Consider the following 26,997-nt stretch of genomic DNA (forward strand, 5'->3'; position numbering starts at 1 on the left):
GAAGATGGGTTGATTTTGGGTTTTTTTTTGAAGTTGTGGTAATTGTTTTATGTGATTTTGGGTGTGGTAATTGTTTTATGTGATCTTGGGTTTATATATAGGAAGAACACTTTTTTTTTATTAAATTAAAGAGCCCAACGGCTCATTTCTCATGTCCCAACGGCTCTTTCACGTCTCCCAATGTCCCTTTACGCCTACAGGTCCCGCGAACCACCTTGCGCCTGCTTTGAATTCCGTGCTCGCGCCCCTCTCGCGCCCCGGTGGTGTGGTGCTCGCGCCTGGGGGCGCGAGCGGAGGGGCTCTCTCGCCCCCGCTGAAGCCCCACACCCCTCAGCCTAAAAATCCATGAAAACATGTGGCGCCTTTCATCACAAATTTTTGAAATCATATAGAGTAAAACATCGTAAATAACAATATAAATAACATTTAGTAAAAACTAAAAATCCTTCACCTTACTAGGGGGTGTTTGGAATTGGAATTGGAATTGGAATGATGAAAACATAACCCTGTATAAACAGACCATGTCATTGGTTAAACTTATTTAGTGGTGATAATCATGTTGTCCATTCCAAAGGTACCACAATACTGGGACCAATTGGCTGATTGCAGTGCAGTAGTAGCATGAAGAAATTGAATTGAATTGAATTGAAGATGGATCAGACTCACAATTAAACTCAACTCTGTTTTCAATTATCCATCCATCCCCAAATTCACCTCAACCCTAACCCTAATTAACATGGTTACTGATACCTCCTCCAATTTCGACGAAGACGGACCACCCGCCATTCTCTCCGCAATGGTAATTTTCCTTAATTTCATGTTCAGTAGATGATAGATTAGTCTAATTATGCATCTATTTCATCAATTGCTGCCATTGAATTGTTTGTTTTTATCACTTGATACACTGAATAGGTGCCTAGTGAAACCGATTCCTTGACCGGGAAGCGAAAAGAATTGGCAGGTCTTGAGATTCAAGGAAGCAGAAGGAATAAGAAGAAGAAGAAGAAGAAGAAGCAAGGTGGTACGCCTCGTCCCGCTTGCTCTTGGGTACATTTTAGGTAATAGTAAATGATAAATATAATATTGTGTTGGCTTTTGATCTTTGTGCTTGCTGATGTGTTAATGGTGTTCTAGCCGAGAGTTTATTAAGGAGTACAGTGCTTCACATCCCGAATCATCTGGGCTGAAAGTTGTAAGCCTCGTAACCGAGATTTAGAATTTTAAGTTATGTAATAATGGTTCAATAAAAATTGATTGGAGTTGGTGTTTTTGTGTTAATAGGCAACGAGAGCAGCCTCGGATGCTTGGAAAGTGATGTCACTTGAAGACAAATCAAAATACACAAAACGGGCACGTGAAGTATGGGACGACTACTTGAGTTCTGCTCCGGCCCGTGAACCTACACCTAGAAAGCAGGTGATAATGTGTTTAACTCTTATGTGGTGAAGTTATGAACTTTTATGCTTTTTACTTAAGGTTTTTGTGATGCAGGCCAACTTAGTCACCCGGTGTTCTCCCGGTCGTTTAGTCAATGTGTTAAAACACTTCACAGATGACCAAAAAGAAGCTGTGAAAAGCATGGGCTTTGGTAGTCTTCTTGACCTCAAATGTAGGACTCTGAGGCGTGGTTTATGTCTATGGTTGTTAGAAAGATTTAACACCATAAGGCGAAGCTTAGAGATATGTGGTGAAAGAATACCTTTATACCCTCATGATGTTGAGCTTGTAATGGGTTTACCTGCTACTGGTAAAGACGTGGTCAACTCTGGTCCGGATGACTTGGTTGCAGAGTTGCGCCAGAAATACAATGCTTCGAACCGTGGGATTTCAGTTCGGTTTCTTGAAGAAAGATTGGGGCAACCAGAAGCGGGAGATGATTTCAAAAGAGCATTTTTGCTTTATGTTTTGGGGACACTTTTGTGCCCAACTGCAAGACTAGATGTTAGCCCTTCTTTTCTTCATCTTTTGACGGATATGGATTCTATTCATGAATACAATTGGGCAAAGTTTTTGCTTGATAGGTTAGTTAGGGAGGTGTCTCGTTACCGTCAAGGGAAACAACGGGCAGTTGGTGGTTGTCTTCTGTTTCTTCAGGTGAACTGTAATACATTTTAAAGTGATTTGGTGGGTGTGTTTTTAATGTTTGGAAATATTGGACGCTTGCAGATATTTTACTATGAGAGTGTTGCTATTGGAGGAATATATGAGCCGGGCCCGGCTGTTCTTCCGTGTTTATCATCGTGGACCGAAGAAGCTATTTCTGAGAGAGAGAAACAGGAGAAAGAGCTTGGTGGTTATGGATGTGGAGAGGTAAGTTGAACATTCGGGATATAAATTATCTTTTTCATATGGCTACACGTGTCATATGTAATTTAGAGGTGGCAATCTCAACCCTTTTAGTTATTAATTAGTGGATTTGGGTTGTGTTTTATGTCTAACGTGTGAAATTAAAAAAAAGGTTGTTTAAAAGGGGAACCGGTTGAAAGGCACCCATAGTTTAAATAATTATTGCTAGCGTTGAGTTCAGTTTTCGTCTTGGAGGTATTCCCATTTTAAGTTTTTAACTACTTGAGTACCAAGACCATTTTGTTTGTCGTATCGCTGTTTGTGGTTTCAAAATTTAAAACTTTTGCGTCCTTTCCACTAACTCTGACATTTTTGTCTGTTAAGTAGAATGGCATTTCAGTCGGAAATAGTTCATTAGGTGTTAAATGGCTGAAATGCCCTTCTACTTAACATAAACAATCTAATACTTAGTTGAAAGGACAAAAAGGGTTAAAATTTTGAAACCACAGGCCACAATGTGACAAGAAAATGGCAAATGGCCTTGTTACTCAAGTAGTTAAAATGGGCAACCCTTAGGGACAAAAACCAAACTTCACTCTCATTATTTTAATAAAATTGTTGTACCTACTCATAATTAATGCAAGAACAAAAGTGTGTAGCAAAAACTTAAGTACATTGACAAATTAATCACTTGCTACATCATCGTTCAGGTGATTTGCAAGGATAGAGGTCTCGGTTTAGGCTTGTTAAACGACCGTGATCATGCTGACGTGCTCCCGCTAAGAGAAGTGGCTGCTAGAGTTAACCGTGGTACTCTAGTTCGACAAGAGGACAACCTGGTAACCATATTAAATAATATTATCACGTTCTTTTAAATATAAAATAATATCCGACCAATGATTCATAGTTACTGCAGGATAATGTACCATTTACTTACAAAAACAATAACGCACCACCTCTCAGAATCGATAACTACAGCTACAAAACCCCGTTAGAATATTCAAACACTAATTCTATTGAAAATAGAGGCACATACACAGGTCAATCCACATGCCCTCTTTTAAACTGCAACTTCACGGGTTTATTTCAAGAATTATCAGATCATTTCACCGCCAAACATTGGGATTCTGGAAGACGTTTTCAATATAATTCCCCATTACCCGTATCATTAGGCATGGATGAAACCTTTCTTGTTCTTCAAGCCGAAGAGGACGGTGTTCTGTTTTTACTAAATAAAGGGACTGAAAATATTGGCCATACGGTTATGGTAACCTGTATTGGCCCTAGCAACAGTAATGAACGGTTTCCGTATTGTTTAATATCAGAAAGGGGAGATAGCTCATTAAAAATGAAGTCACACACACAGACTTTACCGGGTCGGGTTGAAGGTGTTCCTCAATCTGATTTTCTTTTGGTACCTTTTGGGTATCTTAGTTCATCTGGGGAGTTGAATTTGGAGGTTTGTATATGGAACACTTCAGATTTAGGTGAAGCTTGACACCAATATTTACTTGCCACCATTTTACCATGTTATTTTTGTTGCAGTCAAAACCATCAGTCATGTAAAGATATGCTAAAATAAACACTATACATATAAGAAAACTTAAAAAGAAGGGTGTTTTTTATTTTTATTTTTTTTTTAAAGAAAGATGGTTAGTTTGTTACTTGAAGACAGGTACTATGGTCTACACTCTACAGAAGACTTTTTTTTTCTTGGATTTAGGAAATGTATGTAGTAGGGTTATGTTGAAAATGATATGTTCTTTGAGTTTTAGTTTGTTATTTTATAGTGGAACATATATAATTACTGAAAGTATTTGTGAAGTTTTCGGGATATATAGATTATAAAGCTTGGATTCTTTTTATTCATGTGGTATAATCTAATAATCTATATAATTCTTTATGATCATACGTGTTATATAAAGAATTATCCGGGTCATATAAGTGCTCTATGAAGGATTATCCGGGTCATATAAGTGTTAAAAGTAATTTATCATCAACCAATATGCTTAAATGGCCTATATGAGTTACCACTCTCAAATAATACGTAACATATGAAGTGTAGATTAATACAATAATGATTGATGCTACTGACAAAAATCATACAACCATATAATATAGCTCACATGTTACTATCAAAATACATACATGATACACCTAAGCTAATTTTTCTTTTCCCTTTTATTCCACCTAAGCTACATTATCCGACACACCAGCAGGGATTTAAATTTTCAATTATGACAACATAGTCTGATCAGAGTGAAACAACTAGACTCTTCAAGTTGGAGAGTGCGGTGGCCTAAACACAAAAAAAAAATGTCATTGTTTTTTTCTAAAAAGATAATAATAATAATAATAATAATAATAATAATAATAATAATAATAATAAAAGTAAAATTGGAAATAAATAATCCAACCTTTTGTGTATTGGCCAATAATAATCTCACATTTAAAAATCACCACCAACGGCCCGGCCTTACAACTATTTTTGTCACAATGGTCATCCATTAAAAAATACTTAACGTCGTTAAGTTTTTTTTTAGTTTTAAATCTATGTTTTAGGGTTTTTGATCGGAAGAATGATACAGTCGACTGATGTAAAACTTATCTCGAAATGGTGATCCAAACGACGAATCAATGTTTCAATTCGGGTGCTTGAATTTCCAATTAACGAACATCAAGTCATTTGAATTATCGTTTCAAGATAAGTTTTAGATCAGCTGACTCATATTCTTCTTCCGATCAAAAGCCCTAAAACATCGGTTTGAAACTAGGGAAAAATTTAACGACGTTAGGTATTTTTAAATGATAGACCATTGAGACAAAAATAGTTGAAATGTGGGACCGTTGATAGTGATTTTTAAGGTTGTGATTATTATTGGACAATACATAAAAACTGACATTATTTATTTCTAATTTTCCTAATAATAATAATAATTAATTTAATTAAACAAAGAGAGAGAGAGAAAGAGAGTTTCTTAAAACCATCTCCAATGGTTGGTTTTTGTTGGTTCAAACTAACCCCAACCATTGGAGTGGTTGGTTCAAACCAAAATCAAAGTTTTGAGGTTTGAAAAATCAAACCATCAAAAACCACCTATTGTGGGTTCCACACATCTTTCACCACAAACACACACACACATATATATATACACACACCCATATTTATATTTATAAAATATATTAAAATATTATAAATATACATATTTTTATATTTATTTCAAAAATGATGTATTTTTTGTTTGTTTATTTTTTATGTAACGGCTAGTTTTTTAAAAACGCCAACGATTTTATTATCTGTTTTACAATGCTTAATTCGAATTAAAAAAACATGACAAGAAGTACTAGAAAAAAACACGTTACAAAAAGTCTTAGAAAAAGATTACAAGAAGTCCTAGACATTACAAAGAATCTTAAAAAAAAAACGTTACAAGAAGTCCTAGCAAAAAAAAAAAAAAAAAAACCGTTACAAGAAGTCCTACTCATCTAACCCGTGTTTCTCCATTAATTTAAACAAAATTTATAAAATTAAATATTTAATAGTATTGCGAAATTCTTATTTAAAATAAATGTTAAACTAAGTGATGATGTGGAAATGTAAAGATGGTTTGAGAAGGTGTATTGTTGAAGTAAAAATATGGTTTTTAAAAAAGCTGATGTAGCAGGGATGTGGCTGGTTTGAACCAAAAACCGTTGGAGATGGATGGAAAATGACTTTTTTATCCCTTGTGGCTGGAGAAAAAGAAAAGCCCATCTAATCCGGTGACGGAGATGAAAGCCGACGGCGATACACGATATTGAATCCTTATTTTCTATTCGCCACAAAATGCACCATTTGCCATCTTCGTCGCTATGCTCCGCCGCTTTTGCTGTTCGGCAACGCCCGTGTTTTCTACTCCTGCTTCTTCTACCAGGAAGAAAAAACTCGTTTTCTTGGGCTCTCCGTCGGTAGCCTCTCTCTCTCTCTAGCCCTATGTCCCTACAATAATAATAATAATAATAACAATAATAATAATAATAATTTATGCAAAATCCAGTGAGTGATAATTTCTGAATTGTGGTTTAATATTATTATTAGGTCTCTGCTTCTGTTCTGGAGACGCTTCTAGACGCATCTTCCGCCTCTAATTCCTTATTTCAGGTACTTACTTAGTGCTTGCTTTAATCAAACACACAATTCAGCATTTGCAAATCAGCAGCTTGAAGAATATTAGTTAGTGAGATGAAGTGTTGTAAATTAGGTAGCAGCTATTGTTACTCAGCCGCCTTCGGGACGAGACCGCGGGAGAAAGGTTATGCCATCTCCTGTTGCACAGCATGCTCTTGATAGAGGCTTCCCTGCACATCTCATCTTCACACCTCTTAAAGCCACTGAGGTAATAATTGTTTATGTTCAACTATATGTAAGTTTCAATGTGCTAACAAACTCAACACCGATACCATAACCGTTAATCGGTATTCATGTTAATGCTGATTAACGGTTATGATTATCAGGGCCATCTCCGAGAATTTATATGCCTTGGCCGAGCCGAAATAAAAAGGCCTATAGACTCTAACGAGTAACGAAATAATATAAGCAAAAAAAATTTTAGGCCTTACGCAAATGGTTTTTTGTTTGGTTTAAACAATTAAAAATTTAAATGGGCTTACTTGGTTATGATTTAGGTTGCGTAAAAAACTTTTGTATAAAAATATCTCAAGTGAGACTAGAACCTACAACCTTTTGATCGGAAGTCATACCCCTTTGCCACTAAACCAAGCTAGTTATTATATAGTTAGAGTAAAACATTATATAGATAAATATTTCTTTTTCATATATATATATATATATAATTTTGTGCCCCCGAAAAATAAGTGTCCCGGCCAGTCGCCCACATCGTCCTATGCCCGAGCCGGCACTGTTGATTATTATGCACATGATTGGCATATATGGTATTTATCTAAGGACTTGCATTAGGCACACAAGATTGAGGGTGTATGCAGTAGTATATAGGGGAGCGTTTAATACAAAACCAATTTTTAACTAGAGAAGGCCGAAAACTGCATAAACACTTGTACCTTTAACTGTGATACGTAATGCAGTTATGTAACAGCAGAACCGCCTCTCATTCTTTCTCCCACTATTATATCAGGCCAGCTGCCAGCACAACATACAAGTGCTTATGTGCTTCTCTACTTTCTATACTGAACACACTATGTATTGGCACTAGTTTTAGCTTACTCAATATAGCGTATTGTCTTAAATATGCACTTCTTCATTTGATTACTTTTTTAATTTTATTTGTGTATTCCTTAAGTTCTAGGCACAAAGGTCTTATGGGCTTTTAGTCATGAGGAGTGCATACAGGAATGTAACTCATTATCATGTGGTGAACAGTTTGAAAAAGGTTCATATAATAATTAATATATACATTGGCATTAGTATTTAGTAGCATACTCATATAATCATGATCAGTCAATCAAGGAATCACTAAACAAATTAACATTAGAATCTACACTAAAATTGGCTTACCACCAAGGGTCACGATTTCAATAAACATCTGCATATTCACCATCAACTTCTAAACAGTCATTAGTTAACTATAAGAATTCAACATCAACATGTATCAACCATGTTTTTCAGTTGGCAATTACAACATGTTACGAGTATACCAAAAGCAAAACAAAGACCTTCTTGTTGATTATTCAATCTTCATTGTCATACTTTTTGTACCATATTAGTTTTAAAAGATGCTGAACATGCTATGTATTTAAATTAAAGAACTTACATGAAATTGTCCTGCTCCTCGTGAATTTTTTTTATTTGGCCGTCATGCAGGAAGCATTTTTATCTGATTTTAGTGCACTTGAACCCGAACTTTGCATCACAGCAGCATATGGAAATATATTACCAACCAAGTTTTTAAAGATTCCATCGTTAGGTTGGTGTTTTTTTAATCACATTTTCTAATTTTGTTTAAGCTAAATATCCATTGAACTCTTAGTTTTTAATCTTCTTAGGGACTGTTAATATACATCCGAGCCTGCTACCTTTATACCGTGGAGCAGCTCCTGTTCAGAGAGCATTGCAGGTTCATTTTATGTTCATAAATTTTTAAATAATTAGTACAACTTTTATGTCACCGTAAGCTAAATGCAAAATTATCAGGATGGAGTTAAAGAGACTGGTGTATCATTAGCATTCACTGTCCGGGCTCTCGATGCGGGGCCCATTATTGCATGCGAAAAAATGGAAATAGATGACCATATTAAGGTATTAAGGTATACAATTTCTTTCTTTGATTTTACTTTAATAAGTTATAATAAGCAAACGATTTATTATTGTGCAGGCTCCCGAATTGCTTGATCTGCTATTTGCACAAGGTTCTAAACTTCTACTTCAAGAGCTCCCGTCTATATTTGATGGGTCTGCAAGTACAAAAGCCAAACCACAAGATGACTCAAAGGCTACTTTAGCGCCAAAGGTATATAATAATTTAATCATTAATGCCAACATTTATATCATGAGTTTATTATTATTTTTGCTTGATGCAGATAAGTCAAGAGGAGTCATGGTTATCCTTTGACCAAGAAGCTTTAACTCTACATAACAAGGTATGCTTTTAGTTTTACATACAATTTGTCTAGTTGAAGTCGGTTATCATGACATGCAACCTTTTAGGTACGGGCTTTTGCAGGTTGGCCCGGAACCCGAGCTAGAATTCTTGTAATTGATGAAAAGAGTGATAAACGCAGCGAGCTTGAGCTTAAAGTTATCACATCTCGGGTTTATCGTGGTGATGATGTTAAAAGTAGCGAAGATGATGAGGTTAGTTTCAGGAAAGGGTCATTGATCATACCATGTGGCCAGCACACAGCTCTTGAGGTGAGCGGTTTTTTAAAGAGACGCATAATGAAACTTAAGTTAAATGTTGATTGTGTGTTAAGATTTTATCTGATGTTAGTTTTATAACTATAAGGTCTTGGAAGTTCAGCTGCCGGGTAAGAAAGCGGTAAACGCAGCTGCGTTTTGGAACGGTTTGAGAGGTCAAAAGCTGAAGAAGTTCCGGTTGTAGAAGTAAATTTTTTGAATCTAAAAGTAGGTCTTAAGACATTTTTTATTTGTCAATTTTGGAAATGAAATTTTTTTTTGCATAAGGTATTTCATTATACATGCCTTTTTATATTCTATTTATTCCAGGTATTACTATAGTCAACTTTCTAGTGCGTCTATTGACCTGAGCAGGCGACTCTGAGACAAAAGATTTTGTTTTAAAGCGATTCGATTAGGATTGGGAGGCGGGCGTAAGGGCCTTTATGACAATTATTAATTTGATTTATTTTAAATTAGATCCTGCATTGCCTTTTTAGAGTTATTACTCATGTGATAGCTCAACACGTGTACTCTTTGGTCTTTACCCACTTATGCATTTTTAGCACAAAACTTTACTACTCATACTAAGTTATATACTCATCATCGATACATCGCAAGATTTATCATGATGGGAGCTTTTGCTCATGGAGCTATAATTGTCTTAAAAGTTGTAGTATTATAATAGTCCATTAACTTAAATTTGAATTATTTCGATAAAAGATTTAGGACATTTAAAAGTAGGGATGAGCAAATGTAACCGGTTCTGGTACCCACATTTTGAGTTTTCGTGATCGGTACGGTACTGGTATTTTACTGATATTTCGCTTTCGACACAGGTGCTGTACCATACCGAGCATTTTCGGTACTGGTACCCATTTTTGGTTTTTAGTCTTAATATATGCAAAAGTTGTGTAAAACTGGATAAAATGGTTTGGGAAGAGAATTAATGGTGGTCGTACTGTATTATCTATACTATATAGGGGTGAGAAAAAAACCGTATCAACTGAACCGTGACCAATATAATTGAACCGAACACATAACCGGTCGTTCGGTTTTTCTATATTTTGGAAAATCAAATTTTCGGTTTCAGTTATGGTTGTTTAACCATGCATTATTTTAGATCAAACCTAGACTAACAAAAATGTTTAAATTTTTGTTTAAAAGCCAAAACAAAATGCATTGGTTAATTAATTAAACTAATCCATTATTGACAGTTAACCAAACCAACCATAACCAAATTATCGGTTTCGGTTATGGTTATGGTTGTGATTATAGTATTCACATAACTGAGCATGTCAGTTACAGTTATAGTGAAAGCGCATTCAAGTGTGCTCACCTAGACTATATTACAACGGAGCACCCATGACATCTTAAAATTTAAGTAATACAATATTTATTACTAATGGCACAACACTTATTGCATGTGTTTTAAGAATTTAAGAGGGCAAAATTGTTTTAACTTTTTATGCATATGCTTTCACTTTTACACTTTCATCTTAACCAACTTTTGGTTATTTTACGACAATTTACATTTTTACCCTATATCTCTACTCTTATGTTTCTTTTAGTTTCATTTTTAAAACAACCATTCCCATGATTTTTAAACGACAATAACCTTTCCATACTTTAATATATATTTTTTTAAAAAAAGTTACATCATAAAAATGAGAATTTTATTTTCTTTAATTTGAGTACAATATTACTAGAGTTCTTTTAAATTTTAAAAAACTTGATACGTGATTTCCAGTGTGTTTTCTTCGTCACATCAGGAGCACTCTTCTAGTATATATAAAATATGTGTCTAGAGTAAGAAAGGAGTTATTGAAAGTTTATGTGACAACATTTTTAGGTTTCTTAGGCTGTGTGGTGGAGAGCTACAAAATGAGAGCAATTTTTGATACGTGACGCCATGTCAGCAGAGGGACGATTTTCATTTAGGGATTTAGTGGTGTTGTAGCCCAATACATACATACACACACACACGCACACGCACACACATAATAATAAAATAATAATATTTCCAAACAACATTCAGCGACAAATCCATGTCACCTCATATATCGCCGGGAGGGGGGGGGGTGTTGCCGCCAAATATCGCCCAAAAATGTTCAAATTTGTCGCCCCCTACGATTTGTCTTATTGAGTGGGTTTTCTATGTTTTCAAAGAATGATTGTTGTTTTACTTGGACAGCTAACAAATAAAAATCAGAGGATAAAAAAGTACACATCATTTTGCAGTCAAATCACACACTTTTACCGTGTCCAGCACTCTTCTTTTCTGCATGTATAATGATCCTATTACATCCCTTCTCAACAATCATTTCTTTATCAAACAAGAAAACAAAACAACCAACAAAACAAAACAAGAACATTTTACTCTCAACAAACATGGAACAGTTACAAATCTTACAGATTAAGGTTTCAATTCTTTTCTTCACAAATCTTAATAGTTAAACGCGCTGCTTGCGATGCGCCCATATAATGTATATATGTGTGAATCCTCGGGTGGGCAAAAGTGAAATTGCACTAATTTTGACGTTATTTTACTAATCTCGTGAAAATAACGTTAAAAGTGGCGGAAGGTTAATCAGGCATCATGTGGTGGCGCTAATAGTCGAAAGACAAGGGTACACGCACCAATCGGCTGATGTCTCGGTGGTTGAGTGTTATGTGCCTTATGTCCAAGGCTTGATGCAAAACTACTATCGAGCCGGGGGTCTCACCGGAAGCAGCCTCTCTATTCCTTCGGGGTAGAGGTAAGGCTGTCTACATCTTACCCTCCTCAAACCCTACCATAGCTTTGCTATCGGATGATGATGATGATGACAAATCTTAATAGTTAATGTGTTTCTTGCTGCTCTGATTTATTATTATTATTATTATTATTATTACCTACCCTTTTATTCTTTCTTGCATAAACAGGAACTTGCACTCAAAGTCCACATTCACTGTGATGGATGCAAGAAGAAGGTTAAAAAAGTACTCAAAAAAATTGAAGGTAATAATCATCTTTCTCTTTAATAACCATCATCAAAACATAATTTTACCATTAAAAATTACCATGATTATTGAGATGGGATTATGAGTGCAGGAGTTTATTATGTAGAGATTGATGCAGAGCAACAGAAGGTCAAAGTGTATGGAGATGTTGACTACCACATTGATCAAGAAGCTGGTCAAATCAGGTAAGTATGCACAACTTTGGCCAACAAGTGACCAACAAATCTGAAGTTTCATGGATGGTGAAAATGACCAAAACCATATTCAAAATCTGATCAATGCTCCAAAAAGACTACCTTTGTTGACTCCTAGAAGCCTTGAAGACCAGATGTCTTTTGAAAGGTATTTGAACAGAGTATGAATATGAAGAACATGGGATGGGATGATATTGATAGGAGTTCGATTGGCGAAAATGAGTCTGGTTTTGTTGACCTACAAGGAAGTCAACTTGGTGGATTACAAACTTATGATCATCATCAACCAAGAATGCCCATGATGAACATGTATTAGCAAAGCTATCCATCACCTATGATGATGAAAATGTATCAGCAAAGCTATCCATCGCCTATAATGGTGAACATGTATCAGCAAAGCTATCCATCGCCTATGATGATGAACATGAACACGAACATGCATGGTAGTATGGGGAATGTTATGACGCATGATAACATGTACACGCATCAACCTAATGTGCCAAATCATGTGTTCCTGAAGGTTCATCATGCCCCTTACGATGGTTACTACTGATCTCATACCATATTGTTTTATGATTAGGTTGATTTTAGCTTTATGGTACCATTGGTAAGTTTTTTTGAAGGATTGTATGGATATGAATACAAAATATGGTATAAGTTTTTGTTACTCGATTTTGACGCGCATTAATCTTGATATACTTCTATAAATATATAATCATCAAGAAGCATATAACATGATTTATCATAACATGCGCCCCTTTGTATGCTCAAAGGTAACTACTAACTAAAGCTCGGGCACTAGGGGTGTTTTTCGGGTTTTGGGTTTTTTGGGTCGGGTTCTCGGGTTTCAAAGTTTAAAATCCAGACCCGAAACCCAACCCAAATCTCTCACGGTTTCTTCAGGTTCAAGTTTTTTCAGCTTGGGTTAATCGGGTTTCGAGTATCATAGGAAAAAAAAAGCTACATTGCTAAATTTAAATGTAACATATTCTTTTTTACTCGTAATGTAAATAAACCAATACCAAAACAAAAATAGAACGATAAAACATTCTAAAAAGAGTAAAAATTTAACAAAGTTCAACCATAATAAACAAGACCGACATAATCGTCTTTAGTATGCCACGATTAGGGTGTTGTATTACAGTTGTTTTTAGTCATAAATTGAAACATTAATAAATAATAAACAATCTATTCATAACGGGTGAAATGAGAATAGTTGATTTGGACTAAATTTTTATAACATCAGCGGATAAGGCCTAGCCTATAATACCTAAAAATATATATTGTTTTAAAACTAAAAGTTTATTCGGGTTTTTTTGGTTGACCCGAAACCTAGAATCCGGACCCAGGAACCAACCCGGATTACTTCGGTTCGGGTTAGCTTTTTCTCGGGTTTGGGTTTCTTGGGTCGGGTTAATTCGGGTTCGGGTACGGGTTTTCTCAGGTTAGGTTTTGGATTTCGGGTAAAAGTGACAACCCTATCGGGTACTCTGGTGTTTCGATGAAACAGGTCATTTTGGATTCTAATAGATGTATTTACAAAACAAATTTCAATAATCAATTTCTTGTAAACTTTTTGAACCCAAAATTCCAAAAATGAGAAAATTGGAAGAGAAGTACATACTAGGGTGGAGGAATTTTAAATAATAAAAAAATACCGTATAACCACTTACACGTATTGCCAGCCTTATGTACCATATTATTAGTACACCTTTACAGTGTTAACTTAATTGGTTCTTCATTAATCAACACACTGAATTTTATGTGAGAAATAAACTACTGTACTTATCAGAAGGTTAAGAAAAAAGATTTATAAATCAAATTATCAACATAAATGTAACAAGAACATGAATGGTAGTTTTCTTTTTGGTTGGATACAATAAGTTGCTTTAAATAAATACAAATAGTTCAATTCAAAGAAAAACAACCAATTGTAAGGCTTTAATAAAGTCTTGCTTTGCATTGGCTTATCGAATTTTAGCATCCCTGTTTGTGATGGCTAAAAAAACTGGTTCCAAAACAGTAAGCCGACTCCTAAAACACCTCAATACCAAACCCAAACTGGTTCCCAGACCAACCCAGATTGGCGGTTCGTATACCGGCTCACACTTGAGAGACTTAACTGCTTTAAGACCTTACCGGCTTTCCCCCCCTCCAAACTGGTTTATAACTCGACCGAATCGATTTGATGGGTTCAAACATCTTTCCTTCTAAACCGGTTTATAACCCGAACCGGTTTGAGCCAAACCAGTTCAGGCCCATTGACCAATATGTACACCTCCCACTAGGTAAAGTATTAAATTTGACAACTAAAACCAATTCGCACGAATACTTCATAAGCATTTTAAATAACCTATCTTTTAAAATATCAATTTCAGGTTAAAAAAACACAACTTAACAAACTAGACCCTTAACTAATGCAAAAGTTACAACTCAGTCCTTGAAATTTGGCTACTCAAATATTTCGTCACACGTCGTCAAGTGCCGGTTATAGAAACATAAAACTCACAGTTGGTTCAGTTTAGTCAAACAACCAGTAACAAATTGTTGTGTATGAATTGGAAGTTGGGTCACAATAGCGCTATCAACGCTCAATATAAAACAAAATGATTTAATATATCGCATCTAAATGAGGTGGATACAGAATAGGGTATGAAAAGAAATGGAAACAAAATTCCCGCAAAAACAAATATAAATCAAACCACACAATCCATAAGTAAATAGACATATAAAAGAGCTGTTAATTTACTTGCTTCCTGAACCATTAGTGTTTTTAAAATCAGCAACAGCTTGGTCAAAGGTGCTCCGGACATGCTGGCCTATCATCATTAGATCTTGACACGAGTCTTTCATTACTTCCTTTGCCGGATCACCTACAAAACCAAATCATATAACCGAGTAATATTCTGAATGGAGGTAACAACTGTGACTTGTTTACTTATTATGATTATGTTTATTCGAGTTATGGTTTCTTTTAAGAAACAATAACTTTATTCTATTTAAAAAAAAAAAACTAGATTATTATTATCATCCCAGTAGTTTTCAAACATAAAACACTAGCTCTTTATAAAGAAAATAAACAAAAAGGAAAAGTAATATAAACAATATTAAGACGGATGTATCAACATATAATCATGAAGTAACTACAATTACATAATAATGTCTCTATTAAATAATACATGATATATAAACTCCAAGACATCCTAGATAAATTTCGATGAAAAAAAAATAATAATTAATTAACAGACTAAGAAAAGAGATTATGCAAAGACATACCGGTTGTCTGGACTCTTATGTTGACCCGCTCCTCTGAAGGATGAGGAATGCTGTACCCGCAGACTGTAACTCTTGGACTGCAATGACATAATCACAATATAAAACATCATGAAACAGTTAAGATTCAAGTTTGGCATCAAAGCATATGAAAAAGGTAGAAACTTGTCGTGTTTTTGTCATGGGATGGCGCAGCTTAAAACGTAAACAATAAGACTACCAAATATTAACCTAAACTATAAAAAAAAAAAAAAAATGCAAAGAATTAGAAAGTTACTGACTCTTGGTTGAGAGTGAATCTTATCGCGTTTGCGAGCGTATGATCCTCATTGGGCAAAGTAAACGTTGAATTTGCTTGATCGTTATACGACCCGTGCTCCATTTTGTACTAAAAATCTGAATACCGTAGACCAAAATTTATATTAGCGCGAAACAGCAACCGGTAAAACTAATATTTGAATACATAATTAAAGCATTGAAATCCAAAACTCAATGTTTAATTAGACAAATATGCAGCAATTAGTTGAGACATTACATCGAACAGTTGGAAGGCATAGCTAAAAAAACAAATTAAATTACAAGAATGTATTGATACAACAATACAACAAAACCCTTAAATCAATTTTCAATATAAGAGTTGTAATCTGCTAACAACAAGTCAAGAAAGCAGATGTTATATTAACAATTTCGAAAAAAGCTTGGAAACAAGAAGTCAATGAAATACATAAACTGAAGTGAAACAACTTATAATAAGGCTACTTACTGGTCGACGGCCGTTATGGTGGTGACGGTGGTCTCCGCGGGTTTGTTAGAATGAATGTGGCTGAAGGTTAGAAAGAACAAGGGTACAGCGTACGCTATGGTATAAAACTTGACAAGTGGGCTTTTTTATATGAAATAATTGGGTTGGGCTTTATATTAAAACAAGTTAGATTAAGCTTGAAATATTTGGGCTTTTGGTCATCAAAGAATTGGGTAAATTTACTCTATTCTAATTTGAAGTTTTCTGTTCCGGACACGACCCGTGGGTACGGACTGGGTTTAGGGTTTTTCCTGCCAAAACCGGTTTCAACAATACCCGGTTAAAAACCCGACCCAACCCGAAACCCGATAAAAACCCGAAAAACCCAGTCAAAACCTTGTCAAATACCTGGCTATACTCGGAACCGGTTCCTACCTGACCCGCTTCATGGCTTTTTTTGATCATGCCTCGAACCAACTCCTATCCGGTTTTGGTTCTTGAAAATAACTGGCTTGTGCATGTCTAACGGTGATAATTTGTAGTTAGAGGTGAAGAAAAAACCAAACTCGGAAAAACTACCCAGAACCCGGGTTTTTTAGAGTTGGGCTTTTAGGACCTGAATCTGGATTGACCCCACCCGTGGGGTACAAACAGGGTATGCATTTCAATACAAGCACTCGTACCCAGAACCGGACCCAAACTATACTTGAAAATACCTAAAAACCGGTTCCATACCAGAAACTAGGTTTTTTCGATACCCGATATATAAATCTATGTTATTTACTATTTAATTTTATATCTTTGTAGTCGTTTTACTTTCTATTATACATGCACTTTTATGTTATTTGTTTATATTTATCATATTGATTTTGAAATTTTATGAAAAAAAAAAGCGGACTTGGAACAAAAAAAAATGTGCAATCCTTTGAAAACTCAATCTATACATGAAAATAGGGTTTTTTCTGGACCCGGAAATAGGGAATTAAAATATACGGGTATAGGGACCTGGTTTCATACCCTACCTAGAACCATGAGACCGGTTATGGTTTTTCAAGCCAATAATTGATTCTAAACCCAACCTAGTTATGATCAATACCCGATCATATTCGGGGTTGAAAAAACCCAGTTTTATGGACCTCTATTTGTAGTTCATAGATTATATAGAAGAAAGTCAGAAACTAGTCTTGACGCTAATTTGAAATTAATTTAATGTTTTAAAATAAGTTACACAAATAAACATAAAAAAAGGATTTTATTGGGCTAATATGAAAATGCATCTGCCTATTCAAGTTTTAATCGGTTTACATGGGTTATTTGGTTTGGTTTTTTCATTTTTGGTTTCGGCTTCTTTCGGCGTTTAGTTTAATCTTTAATCGGTTTCAGAACACCCCCAAAGTTAAGTCAAAGTTATAAAAATGTATACAAACATAAAAGGTATGAAACTTCAAAACCCCACATGCAACATAATTAGAATGTGAGAATCATAGTTCTCATCCATCAAAATAGTGTTAGTCTTTGTTTTCAATAAGGAACATTAACTACAGATTTTCAAGTATTCCATAAAATCATGCTTTTCAACAAGGAGATTATTGACTTTTAAATCCTGCATAACATGTGAGATTATGGACCTCAATTTTGAATGTCAAGGTCTTCAAATACACCTATGACTCTATGAAGTCCATACATCTCAACTATGGAAGTGAAAGCTTTCACCACAAGTTTACTTGCAAGTAACTTTGTGTACCACATGCCATGCTTAGCCTATCTAATTTGGAACGTTGTCCACACATGATAGGCACACAACATCATCTCAACAAGTTAAAAGTAACAGATTGATCAATTAAAATTAAGTTAAGGAATAACTGAATAATAACTGAATAAGGTAAAACATGATTATGTTATCTTACATTTAGAGAAATAAATACGTGCTTGCAAGTGCAGGGTTGGGTGTGGTTTAGACTTTAGACGTAAAAAAATGTTGTTAACAGAAGTATATTTGTACTCCCCTAGCAACTTAGGCTTTTAATGTGCAATACATGGCTTCATTTCTCATGATAAGCTAAAACACGTAAAATAGACAACGCTATTTCTGTTAGTGTGCGTTTTATGCACTATACATAATAAATTCACCTATCTATTATTTCCATTAATTTGATGCCCAATTCAACTCAAATAGGTCTTAATCAAATGGACACATCCATATGATTATATTCAAAACTATAAGAATGGTCTTGAGTTTTATTGTCTAAATCACCTATGTCTAAATCACCTAAGCCGACATGTTAGCTTTAAAATCCACCAAATTAATCTTGCTCATTCACCAATTGCATTTTAAGTATAAACATATTTAGGGACGCATTATTGACCATGCCAAACTAGGGACGTTGAAGAAGTTTGTAGCTTGCTCAAAATTGACTTGTTTGTAAACGAGTCAAGTTTGAGCCAATGTAATAAACAAAAACTTAACTAAATTCAAAAATAAACAAGTTGACTTGAGCTCTTTTGTGAGTTTAACTCAAAATTGACTAGTTCAACTCATTAACGTAACTGATTCGAGCCAACTCATTTAACTTCGAACCTAAGCGAAACCAGACTCTGATCAACTCAGCTCAGTTTACAACCTCATGCCAAACAATTTTGTTTGAACATACATTAAAAATATATAAGTCATTAATAGTATATCAGGTTTAATAATGATTCAACCATCAAAGAATTATTAGATTATTAAATCATTTTATATTCAATTCAAAGAATAACCCCCCTACCAGGCTGCAACCTAGTGGTAGAAAAACTTGAGTTTTTAAGCGAAGACTCAAGTTTGATCGATATTTGTGTCACTTTTTGTGTATATTAACACTGCAAGATTTAAGATAGGCCTGTCAATTCGGATTCTCAGCCCACCAGGGTTTTTGTCCCATCAAGTGTTATACCAGAGAAATCTGCTCTTGTGGCAACACAACAACTGTCAAGTGGCAGCTGGCGATATGGTTTGACAGGGGACCGACCAAGTCAAACTTTGAAGCCAGCGCACGCCTGATTAAGAAAACATAGTCTGGCCAGAGTGTGTCATCTAACTCTCCGATTTCATATAATGCGATAGCCTAAATACCGGTCTATTCCGTAATAAACCGGTTCTTGAATACAACTGCCCCGATTCAGTTTCTAGTCATTTATTACCAAGTAATCCGGTTTAGTCCTCTCTCCTCTTTCTCCGGCCAACAGTCTCTTTTCCGATTAACCGCCGGTAAACCATCAATGAAGCGAAAGAAGTGGTCAGAGATGGAAGAACAAACACTCCTCACCAAATACTCCGACCTGCTCACCACCGGAACCCTAGCCAAGCTCAAAACCAGAGAAAAGAAGTTCAAACCAATCGCCGAACACGTCAACTCCGTCCACCACCTCCGTGACCCGCTCCACTTCCCCTTCAGGTGGTCCTGGCGTGACGTATGCATCAAGGTCCAGAACATGCGTCATCAGTATTTAGGAGTCAAACAGAAGATTAGGGTTTCTGATACCGAGTTTAATTGGGAGGACGGCGAGAATCACTGGGAGAATTTCATGAGGTATAAGGAGGTTTTCGGTGATGTCGAGGTTGAATCGAGTGATAATAAGCGGCCGGTTGATGGCTTTGATGAGTTTTTTGGGTTAGGGTTTGATGAGTTACAGAATGATGATGAGGAGGAGGATGGGGATGGGAGTGAGAATGAGGAAACGGATGGTTCGGTTTTGGTTCGGGTGAAGAAGTCGAGGAAGGGGGTGAATGGGAGGACGTTGGGGTTGGTGGGAGCTCAAATGTTGGAGCTGAGAGATGTTATGATGAGGAGAGAGTTGAAGCGGAAGGAGCGGGAGTGGAAACGAGAAGAGAAGAAGGCTGAGCGAGATTTTCGGAACGAGGAGTGTCGGGAATTGGAGTTTGAAGAGAGGCGGATGGTGATGGCGAAGAGGGAGATTGAGAGTAGGATGAGGTTGGAAATGGAGTTTGATGAGGAGAGGCGAAGGCGGATGGTGGTGGAGGAGAGGTGGGAGGAGGAGGAGATGAAGTGGCGGGAGAAGATGGTGCGGATGCAGGTTGAACACGAGAAGCAGATGATGCAGTTGCATGCAAACGCATGTCAGAATCAGATGCAGATTCTTGGAGTCATGGCTCGGTTTTTCTGTCAGTTTTTTGGGTCGACGAGTGATGGGTTGGGTGCTCTGGCTCCACAGGTTTTGCAGCATCCGATTCCAGGTGGATTGGATGATCATGGGAAGCCAGATGCTAATTCACCTTCAGAGTTCTTGTAAGTGTAGTTTTGTTAAAGCTCAGATATGTGTATGATTATTTATGTTACAAATGTCTGTTATCAGTTTATTGATTAGTGTCAAATATTTGGATTCTTTTAAATGTTTATAATGCAATTTTTGATTTAAAATGCCAGAAAACCTCAAAATGCAAACATTTATTATGCATCAAATATATGTACAAGCTACAACGTGTATATCTAAGAAATATAGCCCAATGATTTGATACGAATTCAGTGTTCATATGCTATCTCCAGCTTCCAGTGATTTAATAATCTTTCTGTGCCACATGGCGGTTTCAGGATCGAACCTGAGCTCCCATGTAGGCCAGTAGTGCAGGTCCTGTTTCAGTGTCAGGACCCGTGGCTTCCCATTCAAGTGCACTGTCCGTACACGAACAAATTCTTCGTCTTCAATTTCCTGTATGGAGTATACACGCATTGCTTTAAATTTAATAAACGAAAGTGTAAATTATTGAAAAACACAAACAAAGAATAAATGAACATTTGTACCTTTGTGACATTAACAAAAGCATCCAAATCAGGAGTAGGTTTTCCATTAACTTCCACAATCCATTGTTGAGCATATAAACCATATCTATGCACGGGGCTCCCGGAAGAGCACCTGCAACAGTGTAAATTATATTCTTTAGCCTTTAGACACATCAAGCCGACATTATGCTGACTGGGCAAAAACAGGTCAAACCCGTACCTTGTGACATATACACCATGACCCTCTTGCGGAAGAAACCCGAGAGCACGTACTTCCGGGTGAGGATCTTGTACTAAACATCCACACCAGTTAATTACACGTGTGGTACCGTTTCCATCTCTTATATCTGTTCCCACTTGAACATCCATTTCACGCCCCTGATGTGCAAACCACAAAACAAGATTCATTAATATTTCTCACATTAAACGAAGATTCATTAATATGATTAACCTGTCGAAAGATGGTGAATTCAAGTTTTGCATCCATGTCATCATACATATCCAAGGCATGGCATGCATCTTCAATATCAGTAAAACATGTAACCGGCTTCTTATTGATTGCAAGAACCATATCACCTTGTTCCAATAGATTCTCAGCTTTAGATCCTGCTAAACAACCTTTGACCCGCAGAACCTGACGTCTAACAGGATCTTTCTTTACAAGAGCCTTCAACATGACAAATTTAAAAAAAATATGAATTCTTGGTTATATTAAAAAAAAAAAAAAAGGTGAGAAGCATACTGCATACCTGGATCCAGTTGTTGTTGAGCCCAAAACTTCTAGCCTTGGAAAGTAAAGTACGATTAAACTCGACCTCTAAAACCCTAACTAGAGGCATTGGTCTTTTAACGCCATTTATTAGAAGAGACGGTCCTTTCACGCCTGATATTATTTTGTCAAGAACTTGACTGATTGAATGTATATGAATACCTTTTGCAAAATGATGATCTTCAAATGAATTCGCACCATATTTGATCTGCAACCAAGATTTCATCATCAGATTTTAGTCAACCATAGGTTGACTAACAAAGAACTAAGAGAACCAACCTTCTTTTTCTTTTTTGATCGATGATTAGTACGAACCTGAGTTGAAAAACTTCCCCATATAGCTTTAACTCTTCCATGCTCATCAGTTAGTACTCCTGAAAAATTGCTACCAAAATCTGCATACAGCAACCAACATCATTAACTATTTAATGAATATAAATATGTTTTAAAATTAATTTAAAAATGGATAATGATAAATTGATAATTACCGGTATCAAGCTCTATAACTTCCATGTTCGTTGCTCTATAACGCGGTGAATCAGCTGAACTTATCTTTAGAGGTGCGTACGGATTGGTTACAACAGATTTTCTAGATGTTGCTTGTAAACTCCTATTTAAACCCACAAGATACACACTCTCTCCACGCCTCAATGCAGGTTCTGTCACAAAATGAAAACGAAAATGAGAAAACATCTCAACCATTGATCTGGTTCAAGTTGTCCTACCTGGAAGAAGTTGGGCAGCTTGGACTACTGATTTATCAGCAGGTCCAAGGGCAGAAGGGTCATATGCAATAATTGCATAATTATGAACTGGATGGAGAAAGACCACCTGAAAAATCAAACCTTGTAACAAAAACAAACGGTCGGCTTCTTAATTTTTTTAATATCTGTTTCATACCTCCCCAGGAATTTCGATTGGAATGTCAGCAAAAGAAAGCATGACATCACATACTGATACGGCAACGGTATTCTTGTCAACTGCAACTAACCCCATTTCTTCTGAATGATATATAATGACACCAGTTCCAAAAAAATGCTGTGCATAAACACCATCAACCATACATGATGATGGTACATAAACCTGACACGGCATACACCAGTAAATATAAATATTTCAAAAGTTGTACACAAATCCCATCAAATACTAATAAATGAACGATAATTTGATTTTGAAGATGTTACCGAAAACATGACAAGAGTAGGCTCTATTACACGCTCAGCAACAGAAGCATTAACAGAGTCTACTGATGTGTCACGATCTTCCATATCAGCAGATGAATCTTTATTGGTGGATTCCTCTTGAACATGTGCGGAGCTACTAGTGTCCATGCTGGTAACACCATTAGGTACTTGGGAATTTGAGGGTAAAGCCGTCTTTCTTATCCAAATACCAGAAGTGTCGTCGCGCGTATATATGTTAGGTGAAGCATACCACTCATGGCGGTCAACTGTAACAAGAACAGACTGCGACCAAAAGAAAGTCAATATTATCCACAAAAACATCTGAAAAATATACTTTACCAATCTTATTATTAAAATACCTTCCTCCTGTGGCGATCTTTGTAGTTTATGTATTCTAATGGAACCCGAGCTCCTTTAGAGAGCTTGGATAGAACATTAATGAAGTCTTCAACGTTTGAAATGTCTTCATTCGCTAATCTTTTGATAATGGCATGCCGTGGGACCCCGGCTCGATAAAGCATGTAACTGCAAATGAAAAAAAGATATAAAAACAAATGGTTGAACATTTTCATTTTCAGAAGTAGACCAAAGAGAAACCTTGTTATCTGCACACATATTTACCCGGGTTCTGCTACATATACAAGACCACAGTTAAAACGAAAATTCCTAGCTTGTTGATATGAGAGCGGGTGTATAATTGCCCCACTAACTTCCAAAAAGTAGTTTGGAGTTATGGAGTGTAAATCCTCAACCTGAAACAAAACATTATATTGAATTTTCCAATACCAAAAGCACAAAACATGGATGTAAGAGACCGGTCAACCATCACTCACCACTAACTGAACGGTCAAAGATGTGCCACCCCTTTCAAACTCTAACTCAACATTTTGGCCCACACTGTCATCAAGTAAAGTCTCCATCTTCAGAAACTGAGTAATCACCTGCATAAACTCTAGTTCATTTAAGCATAGTTTTACAAATGATAGTTTAATAAACTATATCATATAGCACATACCTCCCCATTCATGCGAACAAGAACATCACCCGGTTCCAAATGTTTACAAGCCGGGCCACCTGGCACCTACAGCATACATGTGATGATGCCAGACATAAATGTTCAGCTGAATCTGTAGATGGCAATTTCACAACAGAATCTGAAAGACTTACCACAGAATCAACTACAAGCATCCCGGTTTCAGTTAGTGGAGACGCATGGCGAACCAACTAACCCAAAAACAAATCAAATTCCAAAACGTGAGAACTTAACGTTTTGTTTATGAATCAACAAATAAAGTTGAATAAAAACTAAAAGACCTGCTCTGTTTCACTTTGTAAACCGAGCCTGCGTGTTTCATCAAATCCTTTGTGGACAAAGGTTGCCTAACAGCAGCAAGAGACCGATAATAAAAAAAACATTTTAATAATAATGAATTAACTTTAAGAAAATGTAACCAACAAACCTGGATTGTACCGCGAGGTACCGTAACAGCCTGCCACTTATCTTGACTAGAATCTCTTCCTTTTTGCAATAAATTTAACGCCCTAACAACCTGCAAATCCAAACTTCAGAGTTTATGTATGATTCCTTAGAAAGCATAACATTTCTTGTTCCAACATATTATATTGTACGTACTCGTTTTAAAGGAAAGTAAAATGCCGAGGAACTAGAAGAGTTGCAACCAGCGTTTAATGCAACCGCACGTCCTTGCCAATCAATTACTGGGGACCCACTCGAACCGCCTTTAGTACCTGAGGCTGCCTGTTGTGGGAAACAAAATAATATAAGAAATCCAAACTACTTGGTCAAAGTCAAGAATAACCCAAAAATAATAGCATTAGCAGCAGGGAGCTCACCTGTATGTAGAATGTATTGAAATCGTTGTAGCCATCTCTGCAGCAAGAAAATATCTTATTGTTAACATGTGATGAATAGCGGTGATCTTTTATTCATCTTTTTCACTATTATTACATGTTATAAAATCCAAATAACACCTATGAAAGCAGAACAAATCACACAAATCAGGCATATAGATGTAGTAAATCAACCAAATATAATGTAAGCTGCAAGGATTTTAATCATCTTTGACAAGAAGTTAATCCAAGAGCTAGCATACTCATACTTGGACCAATTCGAAATTTGCTAGAAAAGGTTCAAAATGGCATAACTTTTGTGGCGTTTAGAGTTACGGAGCCCATTAGTAATAGATGAAAATTTTCGATGGGCCCCGTATTTCAAACTCTTAACAGGTTTCCCCAGTTTTAGCAAAATAAAATTATTCCCATTTCATTGTAAATACGCATAAATCTTTAGTTATTTTCAGTTTTCCAAAACCAAATATAGATTTACCCTGTAAAAGAAGGCTTCATTTAAAACAGTTTTAAGATTCAATATCATATCCATTTTCTTATCAACAGCATTCTCTTTACCAAATATGCAAGTAGCCAAATACCTGTTTGTCTACACAACTTTATCAAACCAAGACTATAAACAAGGAAAACATTGTGAAGCAGCATACTTCCTATACTGCGGTGCATCCCTATCGAGACGCGCAAGAGTACCAGTCAAAATAGAGATCTTCTCTCCACTATCATTCCCAACAACTCTTATTTCCAGTCCAACAGAAGCAGCTTCAGGAGCCAAAGGTATCTCCTCATAGCTCAGAAACTTCACCGCAGTACGATCATACCGAAAGAATCCAAAATCATGAACCTAAAATTGCACAATCAGTCAATCAGAATATTATAAATCACCACAAACTGTCACACACATGAATTATCTTATTAACAAACCAACTCACAGGGTCTCGGTATATCGGATACACCGGAATCTCTTCACGGTTCACAAACATAGCTTCAGCTGTCACCGGACCTACAAAACACACACACTCAAATTAAAAGTCAACTCAATTACTATAAAAGTCAACTTATTAACAGTCACCTGGTTTAACTACGTGGCGATTAGTTACAATAATTCCACGGCGCTTATCAACAACAAACCCCGTGGCGTGGCTCGCACCGGCGGATTCGGTATCAAAGGCTCGGCACCCCGTCGTACGGAGCACAACCACCGCCGGAACGACCTTGTGCAGCGCTTTCCGCCAATCCTCGGCGGTGGCGTGGTTGTCTCCCGACGGAGGATCGATTTCCATGGAGAGATCATCGTCGTGATGAGTTGTATCCAATGGCTCCGATTGTGATGAGTCATCCATCTCCGGTGACAGTGGTGAAACTCCGGTGACGGTTACGGCGATGAGAGATCGAAGGCGAGGCGTAAGATAAACAGTTATAAATGGCTTTTGGAGTCAAACTATTGGTCAACTCTTAAAAGTTATTGACAATTAGATGTGAGTGTGAACTTTTTATGTGACGTTGGTGTAACCAATCCTTTTACAAATAGTATATTTGAATGTTCTATTTTCCTTTTCGACTTATACTTAGAATCATGCGATATAATAAATATAAACTAACTAGTGTTTTACGGGGTAACAGTAAAACCCAAGTGTTGTCGGTCACAAGTGCTCAGACGATAAGTCGACTCGAATTTGATTGGTTCCGGTTATGTTTGTTATTGTACCAGAACTAAAACCAAAATAAAAATAACAATAAAATTTAAGGTGGACCGATTGGGTGGCGTCAGCTGGTAAAACTCGGGGGTTGGTAAAACCCGATCGTTGTTGATCCGGGGCATTGAGGCAATGAGTCTACGAAAAATCGGTTGGTTTATGTCACATTCGTGATGGTAACGGAACTAAAAAAAAAACAAAACAAAATCAACATTATGTCGATTTTTGTTACGTTTGTTACGATATGTAACTAATAAAAAACACGTTGAGTCTACTCGAATTCGGTCGGTTTCCATCATGTTTGTTACGATATCGGAACTAAAACAAAACAAAATTTGCATTCAGTTGGTTTTCGTTA

At 36.3% G+C, this 26,997-nt stretch overlaps 3 protein-coding genes and 1 pseudogene across 5 annotated transcripts; 2 read left to right on the plus strand and 2 right to left on the minus strand.

Moving 5' to 3' along the window:
* The first annotated feature begins 736 nt into the window (after positions 1-736).
* LOC143556016 (uncharacterized) lies at positions 737-3,956 on the plus strand. Its single transcript, XM_077045453.1, has 8 exons — positions 737-799; positions 913-1,058; positions 1,135-1,192; positions 1,282-1,416; positions 1,492-2,094; positions 2,167-2,310; positions 2,997-3,125; positions 3,194-3,956. Exons 1-8 carry the CDS (start codon positions 737-739, stop codon positions 3,782-3,784), a joined length of 1,869 nt encoding a protein of 622 aa, XP_076901568.1. The 3' UTR covers positions 3,785-3,956.
* A 2,156-nt stretch (positions 3,957-6,112) lies between these two features.
* On the plus strand, positions 6,113-9,411 carry LOC143556004 (uncharacterized; annotated as a pseudogene). The gene is made up of 10 exons (XR_013139303.1): positions 6,113-6,234; positions 6,365-6,427; positions 6,528-6,662; positions 8,105-8,207; positions 8,287-8,357; positions 8,435-8,539; positions 8,616-8,750; positions 8,821-8,880; positions 8,948-9,151; positions 9,246-9,411. The product of XR_013139303.1 is annotated as an uncharacterized LOC143556004 (transcript).
* Positions 9,412-14,692: 5,281 nt separating this feature from the next.
* Positions 14,693-16,007, minus strand: LOC143556005 (uncharacterized). Its single transcript, XM_077045444.1, has 3 exons — positions 15,888-16,007; positions 15,610-15,686; positions 14,693-15,206 (listed from the first exon to the last, which is right to left on the minus strand). Exons 1-3 carry the CDS (start codon positions 15,986-15,988, stop codon positions 15,079-15,081), a joined length of 306 nt encoding a protein of 101 aa, XP_076901559.1. The 5' UTR covers positions 15,989-16,007; the 3' UTR covers positions 14,693-15,078.
* Positions 16,008-20,815: 4,808 nt separating this feature from the next.
* LOC143556022 (protease Do-like 7) lies at positions 20,816-26,285 on the minus strand. Of its 2 annotated transcripts, none has more exons than XM_077045459.1 (22): positions 26,015-26,285; positions 25,875-25,945; positions 25,593-25,786; positions 24,931-24,967; positions 24,710-24,835; positions 24,537-24,626; positions 24,391-24,456; positions 24,244-24,300; positions 24,092-24,157; positions 23,910-24,017; positions 23,698-23,828; positions 23,436-23,601; positions 23,077-23,358; positions 22,793-22,975; positions 22,618-22,723; positions 22,381-22,551; positions 22,172-22,287; positions 21,873-22,100; positions 21,575-21,790; positions 21,344-21,501; positions 21,145-21,256; positions 20,816-21,052 (listed from the first exon to the last, which is right to left on the minus strand). In XM_077045459.1, exons 1-22 carry the CDS (start codon positions 26,283-26,285, stop codon positions 20,873-20,875), a joined length of 3,135 nt encoding a protein of 1,044 aa, XP_076901574.1. In that variant the 3' UTR covers positions 20,816-20,872. The 2 variants fall into 2 exon arrangements, with proteins under 2 accessions (XP_076901574.1, XP_076901575.1); XM_077045460.1 differs by having other exon boundaries at positions 22,208-22,287; positions 26,015-26,269.
* Positions 26,286-26,997: the final 712 nt, after the last annotated feature.

This window comes from Bidens hawaiensis, unplaced genomic scaffold, assembly GCF_021521415.1.
Source record: "Bidens hawaiensis isolate Kalapana, Puna unplaced genomic scaffold, B.hawaiensis_p1.1 tig00018424_1, whole genome shotgun sequence".
Lineage (NCBI taxonomy): Eukaryota > Viridiplantae > Streptophyta > Magnoliopsida > Asterales > Asteraceae > Bidens > Bidens hawaiensis.

Bases quoted from the DNA above. Each gene is read 5' to 3' on its own strand.
- LOC143556016 (XM_077045453.1), top strand. From the start codon at position 737: ATGGTTACTGATACCTCCTCCAATTTCGACGAAGACGGACCACCCGCC. The intron at 1,193-1,281 runs GTAAGCCTCGTA...TTGTGTTAATAG, and splicing joins AATCATCTGGGCTGAAAGTT to GCAACGAGAGCAGCCTCGGA. The intron at 2,095-2,166 runs GTGAACTGTAAT...GGACGCTTGCAG, and splicing joins GTTGTCTTCTGTTTCTTCAG to ATATTTTACTATGAGAGTGT.
- LOC143556005 (XM_077045444.1), bottom strand. From the start codon at position 15,988: ATGGAGCACGGGTCGTATAACGATCAAGCAAATTCAACGTTTACTTTG. The intron at 15,687-15,887 runs GTCAGTAACTTT...ATGTCATTGCAG, and splicing joins AGATTCACTCTCAACCAAGA to TCCAAGAGTTACAGTCTGCG. The intron at 15,207-15,609 runs GTATGTCTTTGC...TTGGTTTTGTAG, and splicing joins CATAAGAGTCCAGACAACCG to GTGATCCGGCAAAGGAAGTA.
- LOC143556022 (XM_077045459.1), bottom strand. From the start codon at position 26,285: ATGGATGACTCATCACAATCGGAGCCATTGGATACAACTCATCACGAC. The intron at 24,018-24,091 runs GTATGTGCTATA...GAGTTTATGCAG, and splicing joins TTGTTCGCATGAATGGGGAG to GTGATTACTCAGTTTCTGAA. The intron at 22,724-22,792 runs GTATGAAACAGA...TTGATTTTTCAG, and splicing joins CAATCGAAATTCCTGGGGAG to GTGGTCTTTCTCCATCCAGT.